This window comes from Carlito syrichta, unplaced genomic scaffold (genome assembly GCF_000164805.1).
Source record: "Carlito syrichta isolate Samal-C Ts95f unplaced genomic scaffold, Tarsius_syrichta-2.0.1 Scaffold130611, whole genome shotgun sequence".
Lineage (NCBI taxonomy): Eukaryota > Metazoa > Chordata > Mammalia > Primates > Tarsiidae > Carlito > Carlito syrichta.
Genome location: NW_007074707.1, coordinates 84694 through 106845, shown reverse-complemented (window position 1 = coordinate 106845; position 22152 = coordinate 84694). Strand labels below are relative to the sequence as shown.

Below are 22152 nucleotides of genomic sequence, written 5' to 3'. Positions count from 1 at the left end.
TCAGCTGTGTCCCCGCGGTCCCGCGCAGGTGGCCAGGACGGGAGAGCAGGACTGGAGGCTGCTGCCTCAGAGGATTGGATCAAGGCTTTGATCTGGCTGCCTCCACCGGGAACACTTCTGGTAAAGAATCTCCATGGCCCGTCTCGCCAGGCTGCTGGCGGCTCGGTCCTCCGGGTGGGGACGCGCCGACCCCACATGCCCTCCTCATGTCGTGAACCTGCCTGAATCTTTCAGAGAGAAGCGGGGTGGAATTCAAGGCCCTGAGTGTTGCTGTGCAGAAGAGCATCGACTGGAACTCACGTGGACCCGGTGGTCTGGGCGGATTCAGAGACAGGAGCCCAGGCCGCCAGCATGCCCTGGCGAACACCAGCCGGGCGGGTCTCCCGGGCTTCCCACTCACCCTCCCTGCCCTGGGTGCCGCCGTCCGGGGTGTGTGTAGATGCCAGGCTGACCCAGACTCCCTGAGTAGAGCTCGAGGGACGGCGTGCTGGAGCCAGCTGCCACATGGGCTAGCCCATCGTGTGGGCACGTGGGGGGCCGGGGCATGTGTGGGGGCTGCGGGTCCATCTCAGTGGCCGGGGCTCCCCCCTGGCAGCTCAGCAGGGCAGTGGCAGCCCGTGAGAGCCAGGCCCGCCTGGAGCGCGGTCGTGGAGCAAGACGGGTGGAGACGGCGGGGTGGGGGGACAAGGCAGGGGTGGGACTCGCCGGAGCCCCTCGTTGGTCCTGTGAGTCTGGCCCCACGGTGGGCTGCTTTCTCCCGACTGTCTGTCTCTCTCTCCGTTCGCCCCCTCTGTCTCTCTCCTCCCTCCCTCTCTGTCTCTGTCTCTCTCCATCCCTTCCTCCCTCTGGCTCTCCACCTCTCCCTCCCCGCCGCCACGTTTTAAAGTTTGAGGGTGAATCCCTCAGCACGCAGCATTTCGAGCTCTGAGAACAAAGGCTTCGCGTCTTGGAAACTGCAGTGGTTTTTCCAGCCACGTGACCGCCAGCTCCCTGAGGGGCCGTGGGTGTGCCGTGCGGGATCCGGGCTGGGCATGCGAGGGCCTCCTGGTGTGGGATCCCGGCTGGGTGCAGAGGGCCTCCCGGGCTGACGGCTGCCTCTGCTCTCTCCGCAGATGAAATCATGCACCAGGACATCATCCCGCTCTGCGCGGCTGACATCCAGGATCAGCTGAAGAAGCGCTTTGCTTACCTGTCTGGTGAGTTCCCAGGGCTGGTGGTGGAGGGGCGTGGGGCCCGTGGGAGCTGGTGAGCAGGTGGAAGCAGCCAGCCCTGGGCCGGGCTGGGCTTGGGGACGGTCGCATGGGCCCCTGGGTCCCCTTTGGTCTAGCTGCGGCTGGATGGCTGTACCTGTCCTGAATAACAGCCCAATACATACTTGTTGGCAAGCAGCCAGTGGCATGTGGTCACTGGACAGGGTGGCGGAGGTGGGCCAGGGACCTGAGAAGGCCGTGACCAGCTCTTCCGACTCAGTCTCCTGAAGCGGGGAGATTGGCCGGCCTCAGCACCCACTGTGCCTCCCTTGGGGCCCCCTCCCGAGCACATTCTGGCAGCCATGCCTCGCCTCTGTCCCGGGTGGCCTCGACCCTGTGCCTGGCACACCTGCGGCCACAGGGCCAACACCACACCAAGGCTCCCACGCCCCCGTGTCCGGGCAGGGGTGCCCAGTCTGTCTCCTTTAGACAAATCTGCCCACCAGGAGTAATTCAGGAAAATGTGCGTCCACATGCACTCTTCTCTGGGTGTCAGGCGGCCCCCTCCTGGGACATGGGGCTCTTTGGGCCTCAGCCTCCGTCCCCCATGAGGCCTGTGTGCCCTGGACAAGGGTTGGCTCCGGGAAGGCCGCCGTACCTGTTTTCCGAGGTTCTCTGTGGACACTCAGGCAGCACTCCGAGTCCCTGGGGCTTTGTCCTAGTTCTCGGGTCCGAGTTGGCAGTTTTCAAAGGCAGCCGGGCGAGGGCCGCCTGGAGTGGGCGTCCTGGAGTCACGCCCAGCGCCACCGGGTCGGGAAGAGGCAGTGTCCCTCCCCGACTCTGCACCAGGGGCCTGCGACCACCGCTCCCCAGTTCACGGTCGCTCTGTGATTCAGACCCTCCGTTCCTAGAACGCCGAGTATCTCAAAAGCTCCTGGCTTTTCCCACAGCTGCTCGACCTGTGGCCCGCCTGGCCTGCCTGGCTGACTGAGGCTCGGGCAACTGAGTTGGGTACGAAGTCGGGAACGTTTCCAGTCAGTAAGCACCTGTCACGTGAATTCTTGGTGATGTCCGTCTTCCTGGGCACAGTCACCTCTCTCGGGCTGACCGTTCTCCTCTTTCTCGGCGAAGGCTGAGGGCCAGGAGGGTGTGTGGAGCCCCGAGCCCAGAAAGAGTGGTGCAACCCCCTTCCCGTGGCGGGTCGGAGCAGGCCCCGGGGAGGCCACAGGCTCGAGCCTCGGTCCTTGCATCTCAGGAAGGCTGCCTGGACTTGCTGATCTGCAGCGGAAGCTAAAAACTGGGCAGAGATTTATGGTGGAGGGACTTCTGGCCTAAGCGAAACACGCCAAGAACAGAGTTGCCACCAGGGAGTACCCCCCAACTGACACGGAGTCCGCTTCAGGGACGTAGAGCCTGTGGTGCCTTGAGTCAGATGACAGCGATGGTCTCCTCCCTCCCCTGCGGTGGCCGCCTCCTTCCCATGGCCCACGCCGCTCCTCGGAATTTCGTGTCTGTTTCACGTGGTGGGTGGAGTGGGGGCACATCAGAGGTTATTCTCGGGGCGTCATGGACCTTCTGACTTCTGAGGGGAGGATTCTGTCCCACACCCAGGCACATCTCCGAGGCATGGAGACGGGGCAGGGTAGGAGACCCCGCTTGCTTCATGGTATTCAGCAGATGGAGACGCGCATGGCCAGGTCCCTGGGTCCAGCGCCCCAGAAGAAAGCTGGTGGCGTTAGCCTCTTTTTCCTCCCCATTCCCAAGTGCTTGCTGCACGAACCCCTCCTGGGCTGCCATCCTCGATGTGCTGTGGGGCTCCATGGATGCCTGTACGGGAAGCCCTGCAAGAGGCAGGCAGGGTGGGGATGGGTCCCGAGCATGCCCGCCACATCGCCAGGGGCTCCGCCTGCCGGGCCCAGGCCCACCTGGCATGCCTCAGAGCTGCTCCCTTTCGTGAGGACCTGGGGGGCACTCGGACCGGAGCTTTTGGTTCTGACACCCACAAGTCAGCTGAGAGACGGGGTCTCTGCTACTGGGGGTTTGCCTGTCAGCAGGAGCCCTGGGTGCTCTGCAGAGAACCAATATAGGGTGCAGAGACACACGACTCTGTTAGATGGGGGAGTGGAGGCACGGGGTCACCTGCCCCTTCTGGGTTTGGGCAAGGAGTCTGATGGTCACATGACGTCCAGTCCGATGGTCACGTGACATCCGAGCCAGTTGCTGTGGTCCGGAGGCTTGTGCCCCTCATCCAGATGTTGAAATCCTCACCTACGGCTGGGCTTGGTGGCTCAGCCTGTCATCCCAGCACTTTGGGAGGTCGAGGCAAGTGGATTGCCTGAGTCCGCGGGTTCGAGACCCGCCCGGGCAACTTGGCGAGACCTCATCTCTACAATAAATAAAAAAATGAGCTGAGTGTGGTAGCGTGCACCTGTAGTTCCAGCTACTTGGAAAGCTGAGGCGGAGGGATCACCCGAGCCCAGCAGGGTGAGGCTGCGGTGGCCGGGAGCGGCCACTGCGCTCCAGTCTGGGCGACCGAGTGAGACTCCAACTCAAAAGAAAAATCCTCACCTCCAAAGTGATCGTGTTGGGAGGTGGGGCCCCTGGGAGGTGACCCGGTCATGGGGTGGAGCCCCCAGATGGGGTCAGAGCCTTCATAAGGGGCTGAAGAGACCCAAAGTCCTCCCTCCACCCTGTGAGCACGCACCAAGAAGACTCTGTGACCCAGAACTGTGAGAAATACATTTCTGCTGTTTATAAGCTACCAGTTCATGATGGTTTGTGGCAGCAGCCTGAGCGGAAACACAAATTGTTGTGAAAAGCCAGTTGTATTGACAAAGGCGCCCTGGAAGTGTGAGTGTGTCTTATCAACACAGTTTCAGAACGCAGCGCCTTCTTGATATTATCTTTGTACTGACACAGGTTTTTGTTTATTTGTTGGGATGTTTCTACCCGGGAGTTAACTCAGGATACAGATGTAAACGCCCATTAATCATGCAAAATTTCCATTCCTAACCACCTGGTGTGACGGTTTTTTAAGATTCAGTGCCAGAATTTCAGGTGTAAAGAAAATCAGCAAAACCACGTTTGGACTGGCACACCTCAAAGAGAAATTGTGAGGATGTGTCGTCTCTGCGAGGCAATGAAGCAGGGCATACTGATGTGTGTGACCACACGTTTAGGGGTGCTTTGGTGACTCGGCTGGGCTGTCGTACACGCCTGCCACCCAGGCATGTGTGTGTGTGCACGTGTGTCTTTGTGTGTGTATCGAGGTGTGTGCTTGGTCATCCTGGCTGCTGTAGCCTAGTGCCACAGACGTGAACCACAGAAGTTCATTCCTCACAGCTCTGGAAGCGGGAGGTCGGGGATCGGGGCCCCAGCACGGCTGTTGTCGGGGAGGGCTCACGTCCTGGTTGGCAGGCTGCCGCCGCCTTCTCACCAAGCCTCACAGGCCGAGTGGGAACTCAAGCTCACAGGCCTCTTCCTATGAGAGAAGGGACATGGACTCTGGCTCACCAGAGCTCCCTTGTGCGGCCAACGCCCCTCCCAGAGGCAGACTTCCAGGTAGCGTCCCCTTGAGGGGAGGGCTGTAGCAGAGGATATCTGGGGAGAACAGACATTCCGTCCATAACAGCATGTGTGCACGTTTATCTGTGTGTATATTTGTGTGCATATGTGTGTACAGTCTTATAGGTGTGTGTGTGTGTGTGTGGGCAGGTATGTGTGTGCGTGTGTGTGTGTGTGTGTGTGTGCGTGCGCGCCCCACTCCCTCTGTATGTCGGAATGAGAGGCGTGTCCCTGCCCATGGTGCCCGGCTCACGAGGGCAGAGCCTGTGGGAGCCCAGGCAGCTCAGTGTGTCTCTCCTAACCTGACTTCGTGTTCGAGGCCGTGTTTTGTGAGAACAACAGACGTTCTTTCCGAGACCGAGTCGTCCATCGTAGGCTATTTCTTGCTTTGTATTTGATCCAGCTTGGCGGTGTTGTTCTGTTCAACACGGTCGGTGCATAATTGCCCGAAAGCCTTCGGGAAGCCAGCCTGCAGGTCCCAATCGGACGAGTTGGCTACCAACGGGAAATCGTCCCGACTCAAACAACGTCTGCGTGAACAACGTTAACACGAGATGGCGCGAGAGCCATACCTCTCATGGGTGACAGAGATGAGAGGCAGGGCTGCAGCCCTTCCACCGCCCTGAGCGTCGACTGGCGCGAGAGTTGACACGCAGATGTAGCAAGTCCCAGCCAGGATGGCGATTTTCGGGTGCAGGCGGTGGCTGGGGCTGTTTCTGGCACCGTGTGAGCAGGGTCCTGTTTCGACCCACACGGAAGGAACTCCAGAGCCCTTTGTCCTCTGAGGCAGTGTAGGACACTCCGGTGACTGACCAGGTGTAGCCCAGAGAATGACACCTGTTCTCGGTGCTGTGGCCCCACGGAATCCTGGGGCCGCCTACCTGGTGTGGAGATTTCTTGGGGAGCGGGTGAGAAGGATGTGCCTCGACCCCGGTGGCAGTGGCTGGTTTAGCTGCCACATCGCCTAGAGGGGCTGGGAACTGGGGGCTTGCTTTTGGAGTCCCAGTGAAAAGACGGAGATTTCCTCTCGCCTCCGGGAAGAACAGCCTTTGGTTCCCCACGAAGGCTGCAGCGAAGCACAGAGGACGGGGGTCCCAGGGGACAGCAGCCCTCAAGACCAGCACTGTGGACCCATGGCCAGGCCTGCGGCCCTGGGTAGGCTTTGGCCTCGGGACACCTGGCCTTCATGGCTAGGCACCTGTGGCTCCCCAGACCTTCCTCTGAGGCCGCCTGGCCCTGGACCGCCCTGCTGACCAGACCCCTGGCCCCATGGCTCACGGCTTGGCTCTGTGGTCTCCAGCATCCCTGGCTCCTGCATGGCAGCAGCACCCAGACGCCACCTCCATGCTGAGGAGGACAGCCACCGTCCACCCTGTGTGTCCACGTCTGCTCTGAGACTCCCCGCCTTCTCACCAGCTCTGTGTAGCCGCTCCTGCCCCTCCTTGGGACTGATCCCCAGGCTCCCGACCCGGCCCCTCGGCAGCCAGCTTCCTCCCGAGAGGAGCAGCTTCTTCCTTTCCCCTTGACTGGGCCTGGGCAGGGGCCCTCATGCGTGGCCTGTGGCCATCTGCATGGGGGATAGGGGTCTCACACGCCCTCTGGAATTCCTAGGGAAACCGAGCTCAGAGCATCCATCCTTCAGCTGTTGTTGGCTTTGCTCAATATGCAGAGGCTTCCGGTCAATGCCCGAATGTTCCCAACAAGTCTGGGTTTCGGGAAGACAGCGAGCAGGTGTGGCTCCGACTGTCTTCGCGACACACCTTGCGCCAGGGTTCCAGGCTCACCGCGGCCTGTCTCGGCAGGATCCTCTTACCAGCAGAAACGTGAGTGAGTTGGAGTGTCGTGGTTCTCCAGGAAGCTGAGGCCTGGGAGAGCCATGTCCTAAGGGGCTTGAAGCCCCCACCTCCGTAGCGTCTGAGGAAGATTTGTCCTTTCACACAGGACACCCAAACAATGGCCCCAGTGTTCGCTCCGTGGCCTCTTGTCATTAGAGGGTCTGAGGAATTTTCTAGGAGGAAGGAAGAGTTAAAAATGATGAAAGGCTTGTGAGTAAGTAAAAGGCCGTGGCTGTTCGGGACTGCAGGGGCCCTGTGTGCCGTCCGGGGTGGGGCGGGAGGTCGAGGCCTTGAGAGCCGGGAGGGTCGAAGGGCAGGAGATGCTGGGACTGAGAGCAGCAACACGGGAAGACTTGGTTAGAGTTAAGAGTCACAGAGACTGAGCTGTCGGAAGGGATGGGGGTGGCGGGGAGGAAGGCTGGTCGTGGATTGTGGACACGGCCTGGCTCAGCATCCCTGGGCCTTGGCAGCTGGTGGGGGCGGGCGGCATGCGCCTCGGCCCGGGGAACGAGGGTCTCGCCGGGGAGAAGAGGTGCACTCCAGGGAACTGGTGACCGAGAATGGGGAGCGGTCTCGGCCGGTGACGGACCGGGTCCCGTGGAAGGGACCAGACTGGCTCCATGGAGGGACTTGGGAGGACGTCAAGGGAGCCCCGTGCTGAGGAGAGGCCCATAGGGCCAGCCTGGGGTGGCAGAGCAGCCCTAGGCCCCGGAACGGCCAGATGGCGGCCCTGAGTGCCGTCCAGGGGCAGGAGCACGTCCGAGGGCGTGGCCAAGCCCGAAGCAGGAACTCCGGGAGCTGGAGACAGCGGATCGTGGGGGGACCGACCATGATAGTACACAAAGCCACTGCTGTGCGTGGCCTGCCATGGGTACCTGGGCCTTCGCGGTGAGGACACGGAGGAAAGACGGCCGACCCGCGATCTGTTCTGTGTAGCAAGCTACCCGGAACTCATCTAGCTGGGAGCGACCCCCCATGCTACCGATTTCTTCTCTATTTGGTGGGCCAGGAAATAGGACAGGGCTCAGCGGTGTGGTTCTTCCCTCCACAAGGTACTGGCTGGGCCATCTGCTCAGCTGCACCTAGGTGGGGAGCTGAGCGGAACAGCCTGGGGCCGTCACACCCTCCCCACCCTTTCAGGCAGCCTGCCCCCCCACCCGGGCCATGACACTTGGGCCTCCTCACAGCAAGGTGGGCGCAAGACCATGGGACTGCCTCCACCATGACTCCTGGGCTAGGAGGGGTGCCTGAGCGTCAGGAGGAGTCACACGGCCTTAAACCAAAATTGGTCTCAAGGCCAGACTCGCCATCAAGGGGAGGGAGGTGGACTCCGTCTCACCAAGGGGAGCGTCCAGTCCAGGGGATGACCTGGAGGCCAGGCTGAGGTCCGGGTTCCTATGGGGCCCTTCAGAAGGGAATTGCTTAAAAACTGGAGTGTTGGAGAAGCTGCAGAATGCCCACAAACAGAACAGTTGGACACGTCATCTGGGCACAACCCTGCATGGACTATTTTGCAGTATTTATAATAACGTCTATGCCATTTAAAAAAAAATTTTACTTCAAAGATATGGGGTACAATTCAGGGCTAGGGATACAAATGGGCATTGTACAGGTAAAGTTTGGGCCACACTTTGGTCTCCACATCAGTCCCTTTCTTACAGTATCATCATTGTTCAGGGTCCGCTTATGAGTGAGTACGTGTGGTGCTCAGTTTCTTGTTCCTGGGATTCATCCCTCAGTGTTGTAGGCTCTCAGTCCATCCAAGTTGCTGCAAAGTTCATAATGTTTTCCTTCTTTAAGGTACCATTCCATGGTGTATGTGTTCCATATGCCACTTATTTATTTATTTGTTTGTTTGATTGTTTTTTGAATCAGAGGCATGCTCAGGTGATCCTTCTGCCTCAGCCTTCCAAGTAGCAGGAACTACAGGCACGTGCTACCATGCCCAGCTCATTTTTAAAAATTTACTGTAGAGACCAGGTCTCACCAAGTTGCCCAGGCTGGTCTTGAACCCCTGGGCTCAGCAATCCTCTCGCCTCCGCCTCCCAAAGTGCTGGGATGACAGACTTGAGCCACCGTGCCCAGCCATATGTCATTTATAAAGCATAGAAAAGGACTTTCCCAGTGTTTAGAAGGAAGCCGGGTGCAAGCTTGTGTATGTAGTGTCATCTCAATTAGATTAAAAATGCATAATGCCAGGTTGGAAGGAAATATGACCCAAGTGTTCCTATGGCTGCACATGGTAACAAATACTGAGTGAGTATTTCAATTTGTCTCACTTTTTTGTACAGTCCAAATGTTTTCTTCAATAAGCATGCATTTTTATAATAAAATTATGTAGCAGCCGGGCTCGGTGGCTCAGCCTGTAATCCCACGCCTTTGGGAGGCTGAGGTGAGTGGATTGCCTGAGCCTGAGGGTTCGAGACCCGCCCAGGCAGCAAGACCTCATCTCTACAATAAATCAAAAAATCAGCCGGGCGTGGTAGCACATGCCTGTAATTCCGGCTACTCAGAAGGCTGAGGTGGAAGGATCGCCGGAGCCCTGCAGTTCGAGGCTGCGGTAGCCGGGAGCAGCCGCTGCACTCCAGTCTGGGTGACCAAGTGAGACTCTGACTCAAAAAAAAAATTATGTAGCAATGAAGAATACTTCTCAGCTGGAATCCTTGGTACTTGTGAGAAATGACTGATGTCCTGTTGAGGGACTCGTAGGGCGCTCCAGAAGCCCTTGTGTTCAGAGCCTGTGTGTGGTCTCTCCTCAGGTGGGCGAGGGCAGGACGGAAGCCCAGTCATCACCTTCCCCGACTACCCAGCCTTCAGCGAGATCCCGGACAAGGAGTTCCAGAATGTCATGACCTACCTCACCAGCATCCCCAGGTGCGTGAGTGCAGACGCCGAGCAGCCCTGCTGCCCAGCACTCTTGTTTCCTTAGAGAGGGGTAATCAGCATTGAGATCCCCCGATGACTGTGGAAAGTGTGAGCCTTGGTAAGGTTCACACCGTCGTCAAGTCCCCCGGTGACTGTGGAAGGAGTGAGAGTCTTTGTGAGGCTCACACCATCATTGACTGTGAAGGGGTGAGGCTTTGGCATGTTCACACCATCATTGAGTTCCCGCAGTTACTATGGGAGAGATGAGATTGTTGGTGAGGTTTATCCCATCACTGAGTTCCCCAACGAGTGTGGAAGGGGTGAGAGTCTTTGTGAGGTTGACACCATTGTTGAGTTCACCTAATGACTATGAAAGGGATGAAAAGTGTCTTCGTCCATCCTTGAGTGCCCCCAGTTACTATGGAAGGGGTGAGAGCCTTGGTGAGATTCACAGCATCATTGAGTTCCCCAACAAGTGTGGAAGGGGTGAGGGTATTTTTGAGGTTCACACCATCCTTGAGTTCTCCCCTGACTGTGTGAGAGTCTTTGTGAGATTCGCACCATCACTGAGTTCCCCCCATGACTGTGGAAGGGGTGAGAGTCTTTGTGAGGTTCACACCATTGTTGAATTCCCCAATGACTGTGGAAGGGGTGAAAGTCTATGTAAGTTTGACGTCATCGTTGAGTTCCCCTAATGACTATGGAAGGATGAGAGTCTTTGTGAGGGGCACACCACCATTCAGTTCTCCACTTACCGTGGAAGGGGTGAGAGTCCTGATGAGGGTCACACCGACATTGAGTTCCCCCAGTTACTGTGGAAGGGGGAAGAACTTTGGTGAGGTTCACACCATCATTGAGTTCCCCGAGTGACTGTGGAAGGGGTGAGAGCCTTTGTGAGGTTTACACCATCATGGAGTTTCCCAACACATGTGGAAGGGGTAAGAGTCTTCGTGATGTTACACTATGGTTGAGTTCCCCCATGACTATCGAAGGGGTGAGAAACTGTGAGGGTCACACCATCACTGACTTCCCCAGTGACTGTGGAAGGTGTGAGAGTGTATGAAAGGTTCACATCATTGTTGAGTCTCCCTCCATTACTGGAAGTGGTGGGAGTCTTTGTGAGGTTCACACCATTGTTGAGATCCTCCAGTGACTATGGAAGTAAGTGAGAGTGTTTGTGGGGTTCACACCATTGTTGAGTTCCTAATGACTGTGGAAGGGTTGAGAGTCTATATAAGGACACAGCATCATTCGTTCCCCAGTGACCTTGTGAGGTTCACACCGTCATTGAGTTTTCCAGTGATGTGGAAGTGTGAGAGTCTATGTGAGGTTCACACCATTGTTGAGTTCCCCAATGACTGTGAAGGGGGTGAGAGTCTATATAAGGTTCACAGCATCACTGAGTTCCCCCATGACTATGGAAGGGGTGAAAGAAGTCTTTGTGAGGTCCACACCATCGTTGAGTTCCCCAGTGACTGTGGAGGGGGCGAGAGTCTTTGTGAGGTCCACACCATCACTGAGAGCCCCCATGGCGGTGGAAGGGGTGAGAGTCATTGTGAGGTTCATATCATCATCGAGTTCCCCCTCGACGGTGGAAGGGGTGAAAGTCTGTGAGATTCCCGCCATTGCTGAGGTCCCCAGCAACTGAGGAAGGGGGCAGTTATTCATTAAACTTCTCCTTTGTTCCCCAGTCTTTAGAATAGTAAGTTATAGGATTTGGGTAACTTGGAGCTCTGGGTTGAGCCTGGCCTGGAAGACGTGGCAACAGCAAATGTGTCACCTGCTCCATGTCGCGTAGCCATCAATTAGCGGCAGTCAGGTCTCTCTAGAGAGTGAGGGAGGAGCGGGGTGAGTGGTAGGTTCCTCTGGCAACCTCGTGGGTGAGAAAGGAACCCCCGAGCTGGGGGAGCCCCCGGGGGTGTGGAGGAGTGAGGGTCTTTGGGGGCAGAGAGTGTGGCTGGGCCAGCAGGGGCCACGTGCCGGGGGCTGGCACCGTCCTGGCGGCCACGGCTCTCCTGTGTTGGGTGTATGGTTTGACCCCAGTCTCTTTCCTTCTGTGAGAATCTCGTTTCCACCCGGTCCAGCCTCAGCGGGCTGAGCTCAGGGCAAGAGGGAGGGCTGGGTCTGGGGGACAAACGGCGGAGGCCCTGAGGCCCCTGAGGGTCTGATGTGACTGGCTTCAGGAGGCGGGGGCTGCAGTGCTACCAAATGCTTCTGGCTATTTCCTCCTTCCGGCCTCGGCATCCTCCTCTGCGGGAGGGCGAGGATTGAGCCCATGATATAGATGAGGCCGCTGAATCCCAGGGCGGCGTCTCGCTTCCAGAAAGCGTCCGGCCGGGGTGTGGGAATGGTCAAAGGCTCAGACCACTCAGCTGTGTCCCAGGGACACAGGCTGTGGCGTTTCTGGACAGGGGCCTTATGGAGAGGGCAGGGACCCCAGGGCTCTGGGCCTTTGTCTGAGGCCTGGCCCGAGAGGAAGAGGCTGCCCTGCCGGCAGGGAGCTGGGCCGACAGCTGAGGGACCCGGTGCACCCCGGCGTGCGTGCCTTCGAGCTTAGCGGGGCCCCTTCCTGTCTGCCGACCTTGAGGAGTCCCTTGGGATCCATACCTCGTGTCCTGAGATGTCCCCGGCTGGACCCGGCCGAGCTCAGAGGCTGTCAGCGCCCCAACCGCATGGTACACCCGTGAGCTCCACCGTGTCCGTCAGGCTGTTCCAGGCCTCCGCGGCCTCCTTTCTCCCGTCTCGCTTCTCTGTCCGTTTCTTTCCTGAGATCCGGGAGGCTGTGATTCAGACTTCCAGAGGCCAGGACTCACCCCTGGCCCCTCCGTGGGGCTCATGCCTCCGGGCACGGGGGCACTCCCACCCGCAGAGCCCAGCCCGGCTGGAGGCAGCCAGCAGCTCAGGCCCGGACTCTGCTGTGGGGCGGGCAGGCCTGGGGTCTTCAGAGGCAGGTCTGTGAGCCCCCAGGCTCGCTCACAAAGGACTCGGCCCAGCGCGTTCCTTGCCCACCTGGGATGGAAACGCAGGCTCTCCCGCGGCTCCTAGACATAAGAGAGGGAAAGAGTCCTTTCATGTCATGGAATAGTCCAAGTCAGACACAGGGATGCCAGCGCCGGTCGTAGAGCCTCACTCGCCGTGGGCCTTCTCCCGGACCACGTGTGGCGCCTTCCGACTATCAGGGCCTCGTCCAGGCGCCTGCCCTGCGGATGTGTCTCCTCCACCCCCACCTCCACCCGTGTCGCCTTCCTGTTTCAGGCCTTTTGCACACACCGTCCCTCTGCCTGGGTCCCCCTTCCTGCCTCCTCCTCAGGGCAGCTCTCCCTCACCACCCGCCTGCGGAACGAGGCCCGCCCCGCACCCCGGGCACCCTCGCCCATCCCTGGCTTGCTGGCTTCCTGGGACCGTGGCCTGGTCGCCCTTGTCTTGCGCCTGGTTTTGGCCTGGGGTAGCAAGTTCGTGCCTCCCCAGGCTGCACTTGCCGGAAGATGAGCACCATCTGCAGACAGAGTCGCACGGTGGCCGGCCTGGGGGCGAAGCCCACCCGCACTCTGCCCAGCATGCCCAGCCCGCCCTGCCCCCTGTGCTTGTCGGGACGGGTGGCCTCTGCCTTCCTGGCCTTCCGATGTTCAGGGGTCCTTCTCCCCGGCAGCATGACCCTTGCCGAAAGCTCAGCCCCCACGCACACGCACGGGCTCAGAGGCGGGCAACGCAAGTTCCCACAAGGCAGGGCTACCCACTCGTTGGGGACGGGGTGCTCGCTGTCAGCCGTGAGGCCTGGGACATGCGAAGCTGAGAACAGTCGCTCCGTGTCCAGGGTTCGTGTGGGAGGGGACCCGTGTGGGCCTCGGGGTGTGTGTGGCGTTTGAGGGGGGGAGAGTGTGGTGTGTGGGAGGGTGGTGTGTGAGTGTGTGCACGAGTGAATCTGTGGGCTGTGAAGTGTGTGTGTTGTGTGTATGGTGCGAAGTGTTGGTGCATGTGCTGAGTGGTGCATGTTGTGTGTGTGTGTGGTGAGTGGTGCGTGTCATTTGCAAGGCATGTGTGTGGCATGTGTGTCTCACCGCGTCCCCCTTCCTCTGGCGTGTGGCCCGTGACCCCTTGTCCTGTCTGGAACCTTCTGAGCTGGCAGCACCCGCCAGTTCCTGCTGGAAGACCCTGCAGCCTCACCATCTCTCGGGGAAGGGGTTGTTGGGACTAGCAGGGTTGGCGGTGTCAGCTCGCGTGGGTTTCTGGGACGCAGGGGCCACAGACATGCTGTGCAGATGAGGGGTCCAGCCATGCACCCTTCTAGAAGAGCCACTGTTGGAAGGCCACCTTCCCCACAGGCTCCCTGGATGGGGCGGAGGGCGTTAAAACGGGAGCCATGTGGCGACCAGGGAGACGGGGTCCTGCAGGCCTCTCAGGTGCCACAGGGGTCCCCCAGAAGGCGTCCATGTGCAGGACAGCGACACACAGGATGTGCACGTCCTCAGCCCTAGCCCCCGGGGAAGGTTCAAGGTGCCTCTACCAGGAAAGGGCGCTGCTCTCTGGCGGAGATGGGGAGATTGCTCTGGTCCTTGGATCGCACGCCCAGGAGTCCGCAGGAGATGGAGGGGTCTCCAGGGAGAGAGAGACCCCGTGCAGGCAGCTTATCTCTGAGGAGCGTTCAGACAGCTGGCAGCTAGCACATCTAGGCAGGAAGAGGGAGACTAGGGCAGCTGTGATCCTGTAAACGTCAGCTAAGGGCCAAGGGACCCAGCCCTTCAGAGACAGGAACAATGACTCTTTTAAAAATTTTTGAGTCGCGGTCTCGCTCTGTTGCTCAGGCTGGAGTGCTGTGGCGTGATCACGGCTCACCACGGCCTCGACTAGTTGGGCTCAGGGATCCTCCCGCCTCAGCCTTTTGAGTAGCTGGGAATACAGGTACACGCCACCACACCATGCGAATTTTCTTCTTTATTGTAGGAATGAAGGCTCACTGTGTTGCCCAGACTGGTCTCAAACCCCTGAGCCCCAGTGATCCCCCTGCCATAACCTCTCACGGTGCTGGGATTGCAGATGCGAGCCGCAGCACCCGGCCAGAAGTTCCTGTTTTTTTTCTGAGTCAGAATCTCACTCCATCACCCAGGCTGGAGCACAGTGGCACGCTCACGGCCACCACAGCTTCTGCCTGCTGGGCTCCGGCGAGGCTTCTGCCTCAGCCTTCCAAGGAGCTGGAGCCACAGGCATGCGCCACCACGCCCGGCTGATTTTTTGAAGTATTGTTCAGCCCCAGAGAGGATCTCCCAAGGGAGGCCCCCGAGAGTGTCTGCCCAGGGAAGCCCCCAAAAGGATCTACCCAGAGAAGCCCCCAGAGAGGCTCTGCCCAGGGAAGCCCCCAGCACCCGCTATTCATGAAGACACCAAATCCCATGCCCTGCAGGTGCATGCAGCTCCTCTTTTCACCACACGAGGGCGCTGTTCACCGAGACGCCGCTCCTCTAAAGATGGCCTCTCTGGGACCTTCACGTTGGATTCCGTGTGTGGGAAAGCTCCCTCTTACATTTATAAGTCGTTCGCTTTCCCCCCCAGTGGGCCCTTCCGTGGACTGACGTCACGGAAGCCAGCGGGAGCCATCGCGGTCCGTGAGACGTTCCCGGCGTCGCCGCAGGTGACTGTCCGCGCTGCTTCCCGCTGGCCAGGGAGGCTGCTTTCCGGGCGTCCAAGTCCTCTGCCCCGCGCTCTGCAGGCTGCCTGGCCCTTTCCGGCCCCAGACTCGCTCCGCGGTGCCGGCTCCGGTGTGTCTGCCCCCCTTCCCTCCTCCTCCCGCAGGCCCGCCCCCTCCCAGCCCCGGGCCGCTGACCGGCCCCTCTCTTCTGTGACGGCACCGCGTGTGCCCCACCGGGAGACCTTCGTGACCTGCCCCACGCCGCGAGTGGAGCCCCCAGCTCCCACCGAGGAGGGACCCCGCGGACCCGCGCCTCGACCCTCAGCTCCCTGGAGGGGGGCGGTGTTCACGTCCCGTGGCTGCGCCGGCACTCAGGAGGCCACCGTGTTAAGCGCTGGGCTCGGGGCTCCGTCCCCATCATCCCCCCCATTAGCTGCCGCACACACCTCTGTGCCACGGTGGCCTGGGCGTCACACGGACAGGCACATGGTGTGCGAACTCCCGTGAGGTGACGGGACCCTTCCTCCACGTGGGGTCAGCAGGGTCTGCGAGGTCCGACCTCTGCTGTGGCCAGTGGCCTGCGGTCGGGTTTGGCATCACAGACGGCACTCTGGAGTCACACTGATGGGCTTATTATTACAGGGGGACCCTGGGTGTGGCCTTGTGTTTGTAGCAGCAGGGGCTCGCGTCCCCAGGGCCCCCAAGCCCGGCTTCGTTCCCGGGGTTTGCAGTCCACATCCCCGCCAGGACAGGGTCACTGTCCACAAAGCACCCCGAGGAGGCTGGGGAGCAAGGATGGGCTGGAGGCTGAGGCCGCCGCGGCCTCTCCCTTTCCTCGTGAGCCACGCTGACGTGCTCGGTTGCTGGTCACGACCGGAGTCTGGAGCACACTGGCTTCTCCTGGCTGCTTCTTGGTGAGCGTGCTGGGTTTCGGGAGCAACAGCTGGGCCAGGGGCCAAGGCCGCCCTCCCCCTTCCGGCCTCCGAGCCCGGGAGGCGTCCCTGCAGACCCTTCATGGGTTTGTCCTCTGAAAACCCTTCCCCCTTCGGAGACTGTCGGAGGCAGGCTCGGACAGAGGCCGGGGTCAGGTGGGGCAGATGCCACAGACTGCCACAGCGTGGGGCTGGTGGACAGCGGCGGCGGCCACCCACAGAAGGACATGCTGTCCCAGCCCACGTCCACGGCAGGGCGTGCTGCCACAGCCCCCTCCCCCCCCACGCGTCTCTGAGCTCACCTCTGCCTGTCCTTCCCACTCTGCCCACCTTGGCCTCACCCACCTCCCGAGTCAGCTCCTCGCGAGTGGCCACACGGGACAGGCTCACCCCCACCTGGCTCTGCCTCCCAGCACCTTGTCAGGACCTGCCCACCCTCGTCCCGGGCCGCCCCGAGAGCACATTCTCCTGGTCCCCCCACCCGACTCCCGGCTCCCTCCCCCAAGCCTCTGACTCAGGGGACCCCCCCCTTCTCGTCCAGCCTGTGGGGTGAAAACCGAGGGGGCCTTGACACGACCAGGAATTCCTAGACCCCTCTCAGCTCACCATGTTGAGCGGCCAGACGGGCCCAGGGATGCCCTTTTCTCAGGCTCTCAGGTGTTTCTCTGGCATCCTTTGCCCGGGTCTGAGCGCTGGTGCTTGGGGCCCCCAGGCTTGACTTAGTGCCGGACAGCCCTACTCCCCACCTCTGTGCAGGAAGGACTGGGGGAGGTGCCCGTGTCCACCCTCTGGGAGAGTTCCCCTGGGTCGTGGCTTCCTGGGGACCCGGTGTCTGTGCACAGAGCCGCCCTGCAGACTGGGCTCAAGCCTCGGCCTGCGTCTGAGCCGCGGGTGCTGCTGGGATGAATGTAATCAGACCTGCTGTGGAAAGCACCTTGCCGCCCCTTGGGGTGGGCGGTGGCGGGCGGGCCAGCGCGAGATCGGGCTAGACACCATGAAGAACAGGGATTCCAGGGCACGGGGAATGGCCGAGACGATGGAACCACGTCTTCCCAGCCGCAGCCTTTGTGGGAGTCGGGGAGCGCGTGGGCCGTCTGTGCGGCTCCGGGCCGGAGGCTGCCCTGAGCTGCGCTTGTCCTTGTCCGCCTAGATGTTCCTGTTGAACGGAAAGGGGCTCGGTTCGCCGTCTGACTCCCGCCTGGGATAGATTCTCTCGTAGCCCACCGGCACGTCCACCAAGAGCTGGACTTGAATGTATTTAGAATCCGTGTGAAGGACTGGGAGGCTGCAGAGGCAGCCAGGACCTGTGGGGCTGGGTTCTAGAATTTCGGTGAGGCGAGGCCAACGTTCTGCTTTTAAGGGTGAAATATTGAGAGCTCTGCCCTGAGCTTAGGGACGTTATTCCCATCGATACTCGGTTTTGCACTTTGAGGCACCAGCCAGACAAGCAGACAAGAGAAAGAAAAATAACAAGGGCTGAAACAGTAAGAAACAAAGGTATCGTTATTGAGAGGGAACGAGGTTGTATAGGAAGAAAATCCAAGGTAAGTAAGAAACTGCTGGATTTAGTAAGCAATCTAACAAGATCAGCGGCCCTGGATCAATATCTAAAAGTTATTCATATTTAGTATTTGTGTATTTCAGCACTAGATAATTGGAAAGTGAAGTTTATAAAGGAATATCACAATCAGATCCAAAGTGAATCCATAGGAACAAAATCATACCTAATGAAAGGCACACGAGACTTCCAAACAGAAAACTGTCAAGAAGTTAAAGTCACCTGAATGGAGGAATATTTTAGTCCGGAGCTTGGAGGACAGCATTTCAGTGATGCCGTTATCCCTACATAGACACGCAGAGTGAATGCAGTCCCAGGCAGAATCCCAGCAGGCTTTCTTTACGTATTTAGGTGAGGAAATTGACGGGCCGGCTTCACCTTTGCTGTGAAAACGCTAAGGGCGAAGGAGAGTCAACCCCGTCCTGAAGATCAAAGTGGGAGCACGGTCACTGCCAAGTATCAGGACTCCTTATACAGTTACAGTTAAAAGACAGAGGTCTACACAGGTCAAGCATCCAGAAACGGCCCGCACTCGACCCGTATCGATGGCGATATCGCAGCCCAGGGGGAGGAGTGGCCGCAGCGAAGGCTGGGCGTGGCAGGGCCTAACTGGCCATGCCAGGGGGCAGCCATGGGTGTACAGAGTATGGCTTCTAGACCAGCGGGAGAGCACCCACCTTGGGATAAGGAAAGACTTCTGACACGAGACCCAAAAGCAGTCACCATCGCAGAGCAGACCGTGGGCTGGGATAGGTCAAAGCTTCGTAAATACACGCCTCGCAGAGACCGGACGGGACGGCCCCAGGGCGGAAGCTGATGTTTATAATACAGACCTCTAACACCTGGGCCCAGGAAGCCCAGGCTGTGGTGAGCCGTAATCGTGCCACTGCACCCCAGCCTGGGTGGCAGAGTGAGACCCCAGAAAAAAATAAAATAAAAAATAAAATAATTAAATAAAAGAGGTTACCCAAATAACTAATAAACCAGAAACGTGTGGTACCCAGTCACAGGCAAGTGCACATTAGAGCCAAAACGAAACACGGGGGTGCACCTCAACAAATGGCCAAAATGACCCTGGCAGACAGTATCAAGTGCTGACAAAGCTGCGGTGCATCTGGAAGTCACATTTCTGGTGGTATACAAAACGTTTGTCGCCATCTACATTGGATATGATGTGACTCAGAAGTTCCGGATAATGCCCAGCGGGAATGTGTGTGACATTCACTGAGACTTGTGTGAGGATGTTCACTTTTTGATAGTAAATATAGCCCAGAACTAGAAACAACCCAAATGTCCCTTAAGAGTAGAATTCATTAATATACTGTACTTCCTGGCCCGCATCCACAGTAAGCCAGCCACGAGAATGAACATCAGCGCGGGTGAATCTTACAACCTTGAAAGAAGCCAGACACATGAAAAAGCACAATTGCGTGTCTGGATCAAGTTCAGAAGCAGGCAGCGCTCCTCCAAGGTGCAGGAGTCATGACAGGGCCGCCTAGACGGCCGGATGACCCCGGGGTCTGGAGCGAGCAGCCACCTCTCCATGCCATAGGCTTCTGCCGCGTCTGCGTCACGGCTGGACATGCGTCCACTTTGCAAATGGTGCCCTCCGCGCAGGGAACGTGGTGCTGCCCGCAGGACCTCCGACGGGCCAGGTGACTGACCCCGCAGGGAGGGTGGGCCCGTGTGCTTGTGTTTCCGGAGGACGCAACTTTCTCCAGGGCTCCTCTCCCCTGTCCTGACGCTGACGTTTGAGAAGCACAGCCCCCGATGGCTTGGGCATCCCCTGCCCCTCCACCCCTCCCGGCCACGCCCTCGGGGTCCTGAGGCCCCGCCCAGCGGCTGTCCGTGGAGATCACTCCCCCGAGTCCCGCATAAAGCGAGCCCACCATGAGACGACTGGGCCAGGTGCTGGCCTGATGTGCTGCTGGGCGTCCACGGGCAGGGAATGGCAGGAGTGAGCACTGCCGGGCTCCACCACCAGGCCTCTGTGAGTAGCTCTCGCGTGTGGCGAGGCCTCTGTGCCTTTTCGTGTGTTTGGGCCAAAGGTGATCAGCGGCCTCTACCTCAGGCCGGAGGCCAGGGTGGCCCTCCTTGACCAACTGCTGCAAAGCCGAAGGCCAATGTGGGCCTCCAAGCGCCGTGTCTGTGCCCAGGGTGTGGGGGACACTCGGGGGTGGCTGTCAGCTTCTGAGCTATTCCCATCCCGACTCCCCCAGCACCACCATGTCAAGATGCCAGTCCAAGGCTGGTCCCTCTGGGAACCCCGAGGACTGTTTTTTGCTGGACCCGGGTGGCCACAGATGTAGGTGCAGGTTGGGGCCCGCAAGCCCTGGTCCTCTGCTTGTGGGAGCTGATCAGGCCCTGCCTCACGGGGACTGGAGGGCAGCCATGGGAATAACACGTGCCACTGGGCCCAGGCCCGGGAGCTCAGGGAGGCGCTGGGCCCTGCTCTCAGGACCAGAGCGGGCAACCGGAGAGGGGACGCTCAGGGACCTTGACGTCTGATGTCAGTTGCTCTTTTGGTCTGGTGTTTGCACCTTCTGAGTCAGCGTCCCGCAGTGTGGCAGGAAGGAGACGTGGGCGGACGTGGATGAGCGTCCCTGGACCCTAGGAGCAGGGGCGTGACTGGACCCTGACCTGTGGGCTCCGGGTCTGCCCCTGTCGGCGCCGTCCCTCGGTGCCTGAAGCCTGGAGGCCCCCGCCAGGCCCGGGCGTTCAGAGGCTGCCAGGGATTGGAGGTGAGGAAGGGGCTGCTTGAGCCCACGGTTTCCTGAAAAACCCGCTGGACATGACCCTGGGAGGCAGAGTGCACGGCGTCCAGGGCCCCGTCCGTGTGCTCAGCTGTGTGACTTTGGGCACGTGGCTTGACCTTTCGGTGCCCGGAGAGAGGACAGCCCAGCCTTCTCGTGGAAGAAGGAAGCTCCCCCCGTACGTTTGGTGAATCCAGTACTTTGATAATTCCTTCTGTTTCACCTGCAGTGTTGATGTTTTAGAAAAACGTTCTAGTTGTGGTGCCTGGTTTCTCGCTGAAAGCAGCTGACAGTCTGCGACCCCGGTGTATGAGGCATCACCAGGTGACGACAACCGAAGTGACTTTTACGTCACGGAGGTTGACGCTCAGGTTGCTTCAAAGTGGAGCCTCCCTGAAGGGCCTGCCTGGACCTGTGGGCCCCGTGTCTACACGAGGGTTCTCGCCCAGCAGTCAGGAGGGGGACCGGGACTCCCGGGTGTCCTCGGGGGCCTGGACCCCTCAGGCGGGAGTGGGACCCCAGCGCTCCCCGGTCTACACCAAGCTCTCGCCCAGCAGTCAGGAGGGGGACCGGGGCTCCCGGGTGTCCTCGGGGGCCCGGACCCCTCAGACGGGAGCGGGACCCCAGGGCTCCCCGGTCTACACCAAGCTCTCGCCCAGCAGTCAGGAGGGGGACCAGAGGTCTCCTGTGTGTACACAGTGCTCTGACCCCTCAGGCAGGGTAGACCTGGGGCTCCCGTGTGTACACAGGGGTTCTAACCCCCCGGGTGGGGGGAATGCAGGGGTCCCGTGTGTACACAGGGGCTCTGACAGCCTCTGCACACAGGCTGGTATTTGCCCAGAATCCTGCAGCTGTCACTGAAGCATGCGGCTCTAGGTGTGTGGGACCCCCCCGCCCCACGAGGATGGACTGCCGCCCAGCCCACCCCCAGGCTGTGTTGCGCCCCGTCGCTGTCCTCCAGTCTGCGGGTCCAAAGGGCCCGACACCACCACCAGGCTCTGGCCTGTCATCAGCTCCCAGCTGCACACTTAATATGCGTGCCGCATCATCCCGCTTCTCGTGTGAATGGGCCCTGCTCGCCTGGCTGTGCTCAGAGCCTGGGAAGTCAGCGATTCCAGTCGGCGCCTTCGGGCGGGCCGCCCGGGTGGCTTCTGCGCAGATTGGCTGGCGCAGCGGCTGCTGGCGCCCCGTGGTTGGCTCGGAGGTGGGACGCCCATGAGGCCGCCTTGCCGCTGCCCTGACTCAGGCTCCTGCTGTCAGCTCCAGTCGGGGCTCGTCATGACACACAGCTGAGTGCCATCCCTGTCACACGTGTGGCTGCTGCAGGGGCTCCTCCCCCACACGCGTGGCCATGCCAGCCAGAGCACGCCCTTAACGTGGGCGAACCCAGGCACCCAGGACGCCAGGACTGGCCGGACCTCCGGACCCTGAGTTGGCTCTGGAGGGCTTAGCTTCGTGGGCGCCGGCGGGCAGGGACGCGCTCTCCCCGCGGCGTGGGAGCGGCCTGGGCTGCAGAAGGGGGGCTCGGGCGGGTCTGTGAGTCCATGGGTCGGTACCAGGCGGAGATGTGAGAATCTCTGAAAATATCTGCCCTTCCTCAGCGAAGGGTGGGCCCTGGGACCGTGGGGACGGGTCTGCGCAGCCCGGGGACCCCTGGGGGTGCTCAACAGACGACGTGGGGAGGGCAGGGGCAGTCTCGCCTCCTCCGGCGCGTGGGGGCGGCCTCGCCCGCACACACTCACGCGTCTGTCCTCCTGCAGCTTACAGGATGCGGGCATCGGATTCATCCTGGTCATAGACCGGCGGCGGGACAGATGGACCTCCGTGAAGGC

General features: G+C 60.0%; 1 protein-coding gene across 1 annotated transcript in view; it reads left to right on the top strand.

The window, feature by feature from the left end:
• Window positions 1-1112: 1112 nt before the first annotated feature.
• MCF2L (MCF.2 cell line derived transforming sequence like) overlaps window positions 1113-22152 on the top strand; it is a 68887-nt gene continuing 47847 nt past the window's right edge. Inside the window, exons 1-3 of the mRNA XM_021708089.1 lie at window positions 1113-1196; window positions 9349-9463; window positions 22081-22152. Coding sequence (XP_021563764.1) covers window positions 1121-1196; window positions 9349-9463; window positions 22081-22152 — 263 coding nt within the window. The 5' untranslated portion in view covers window positions 1113-1120. The remainder of the gene's footprint in view (window positions 1197-9348; window positions 9464-22080) is intronic.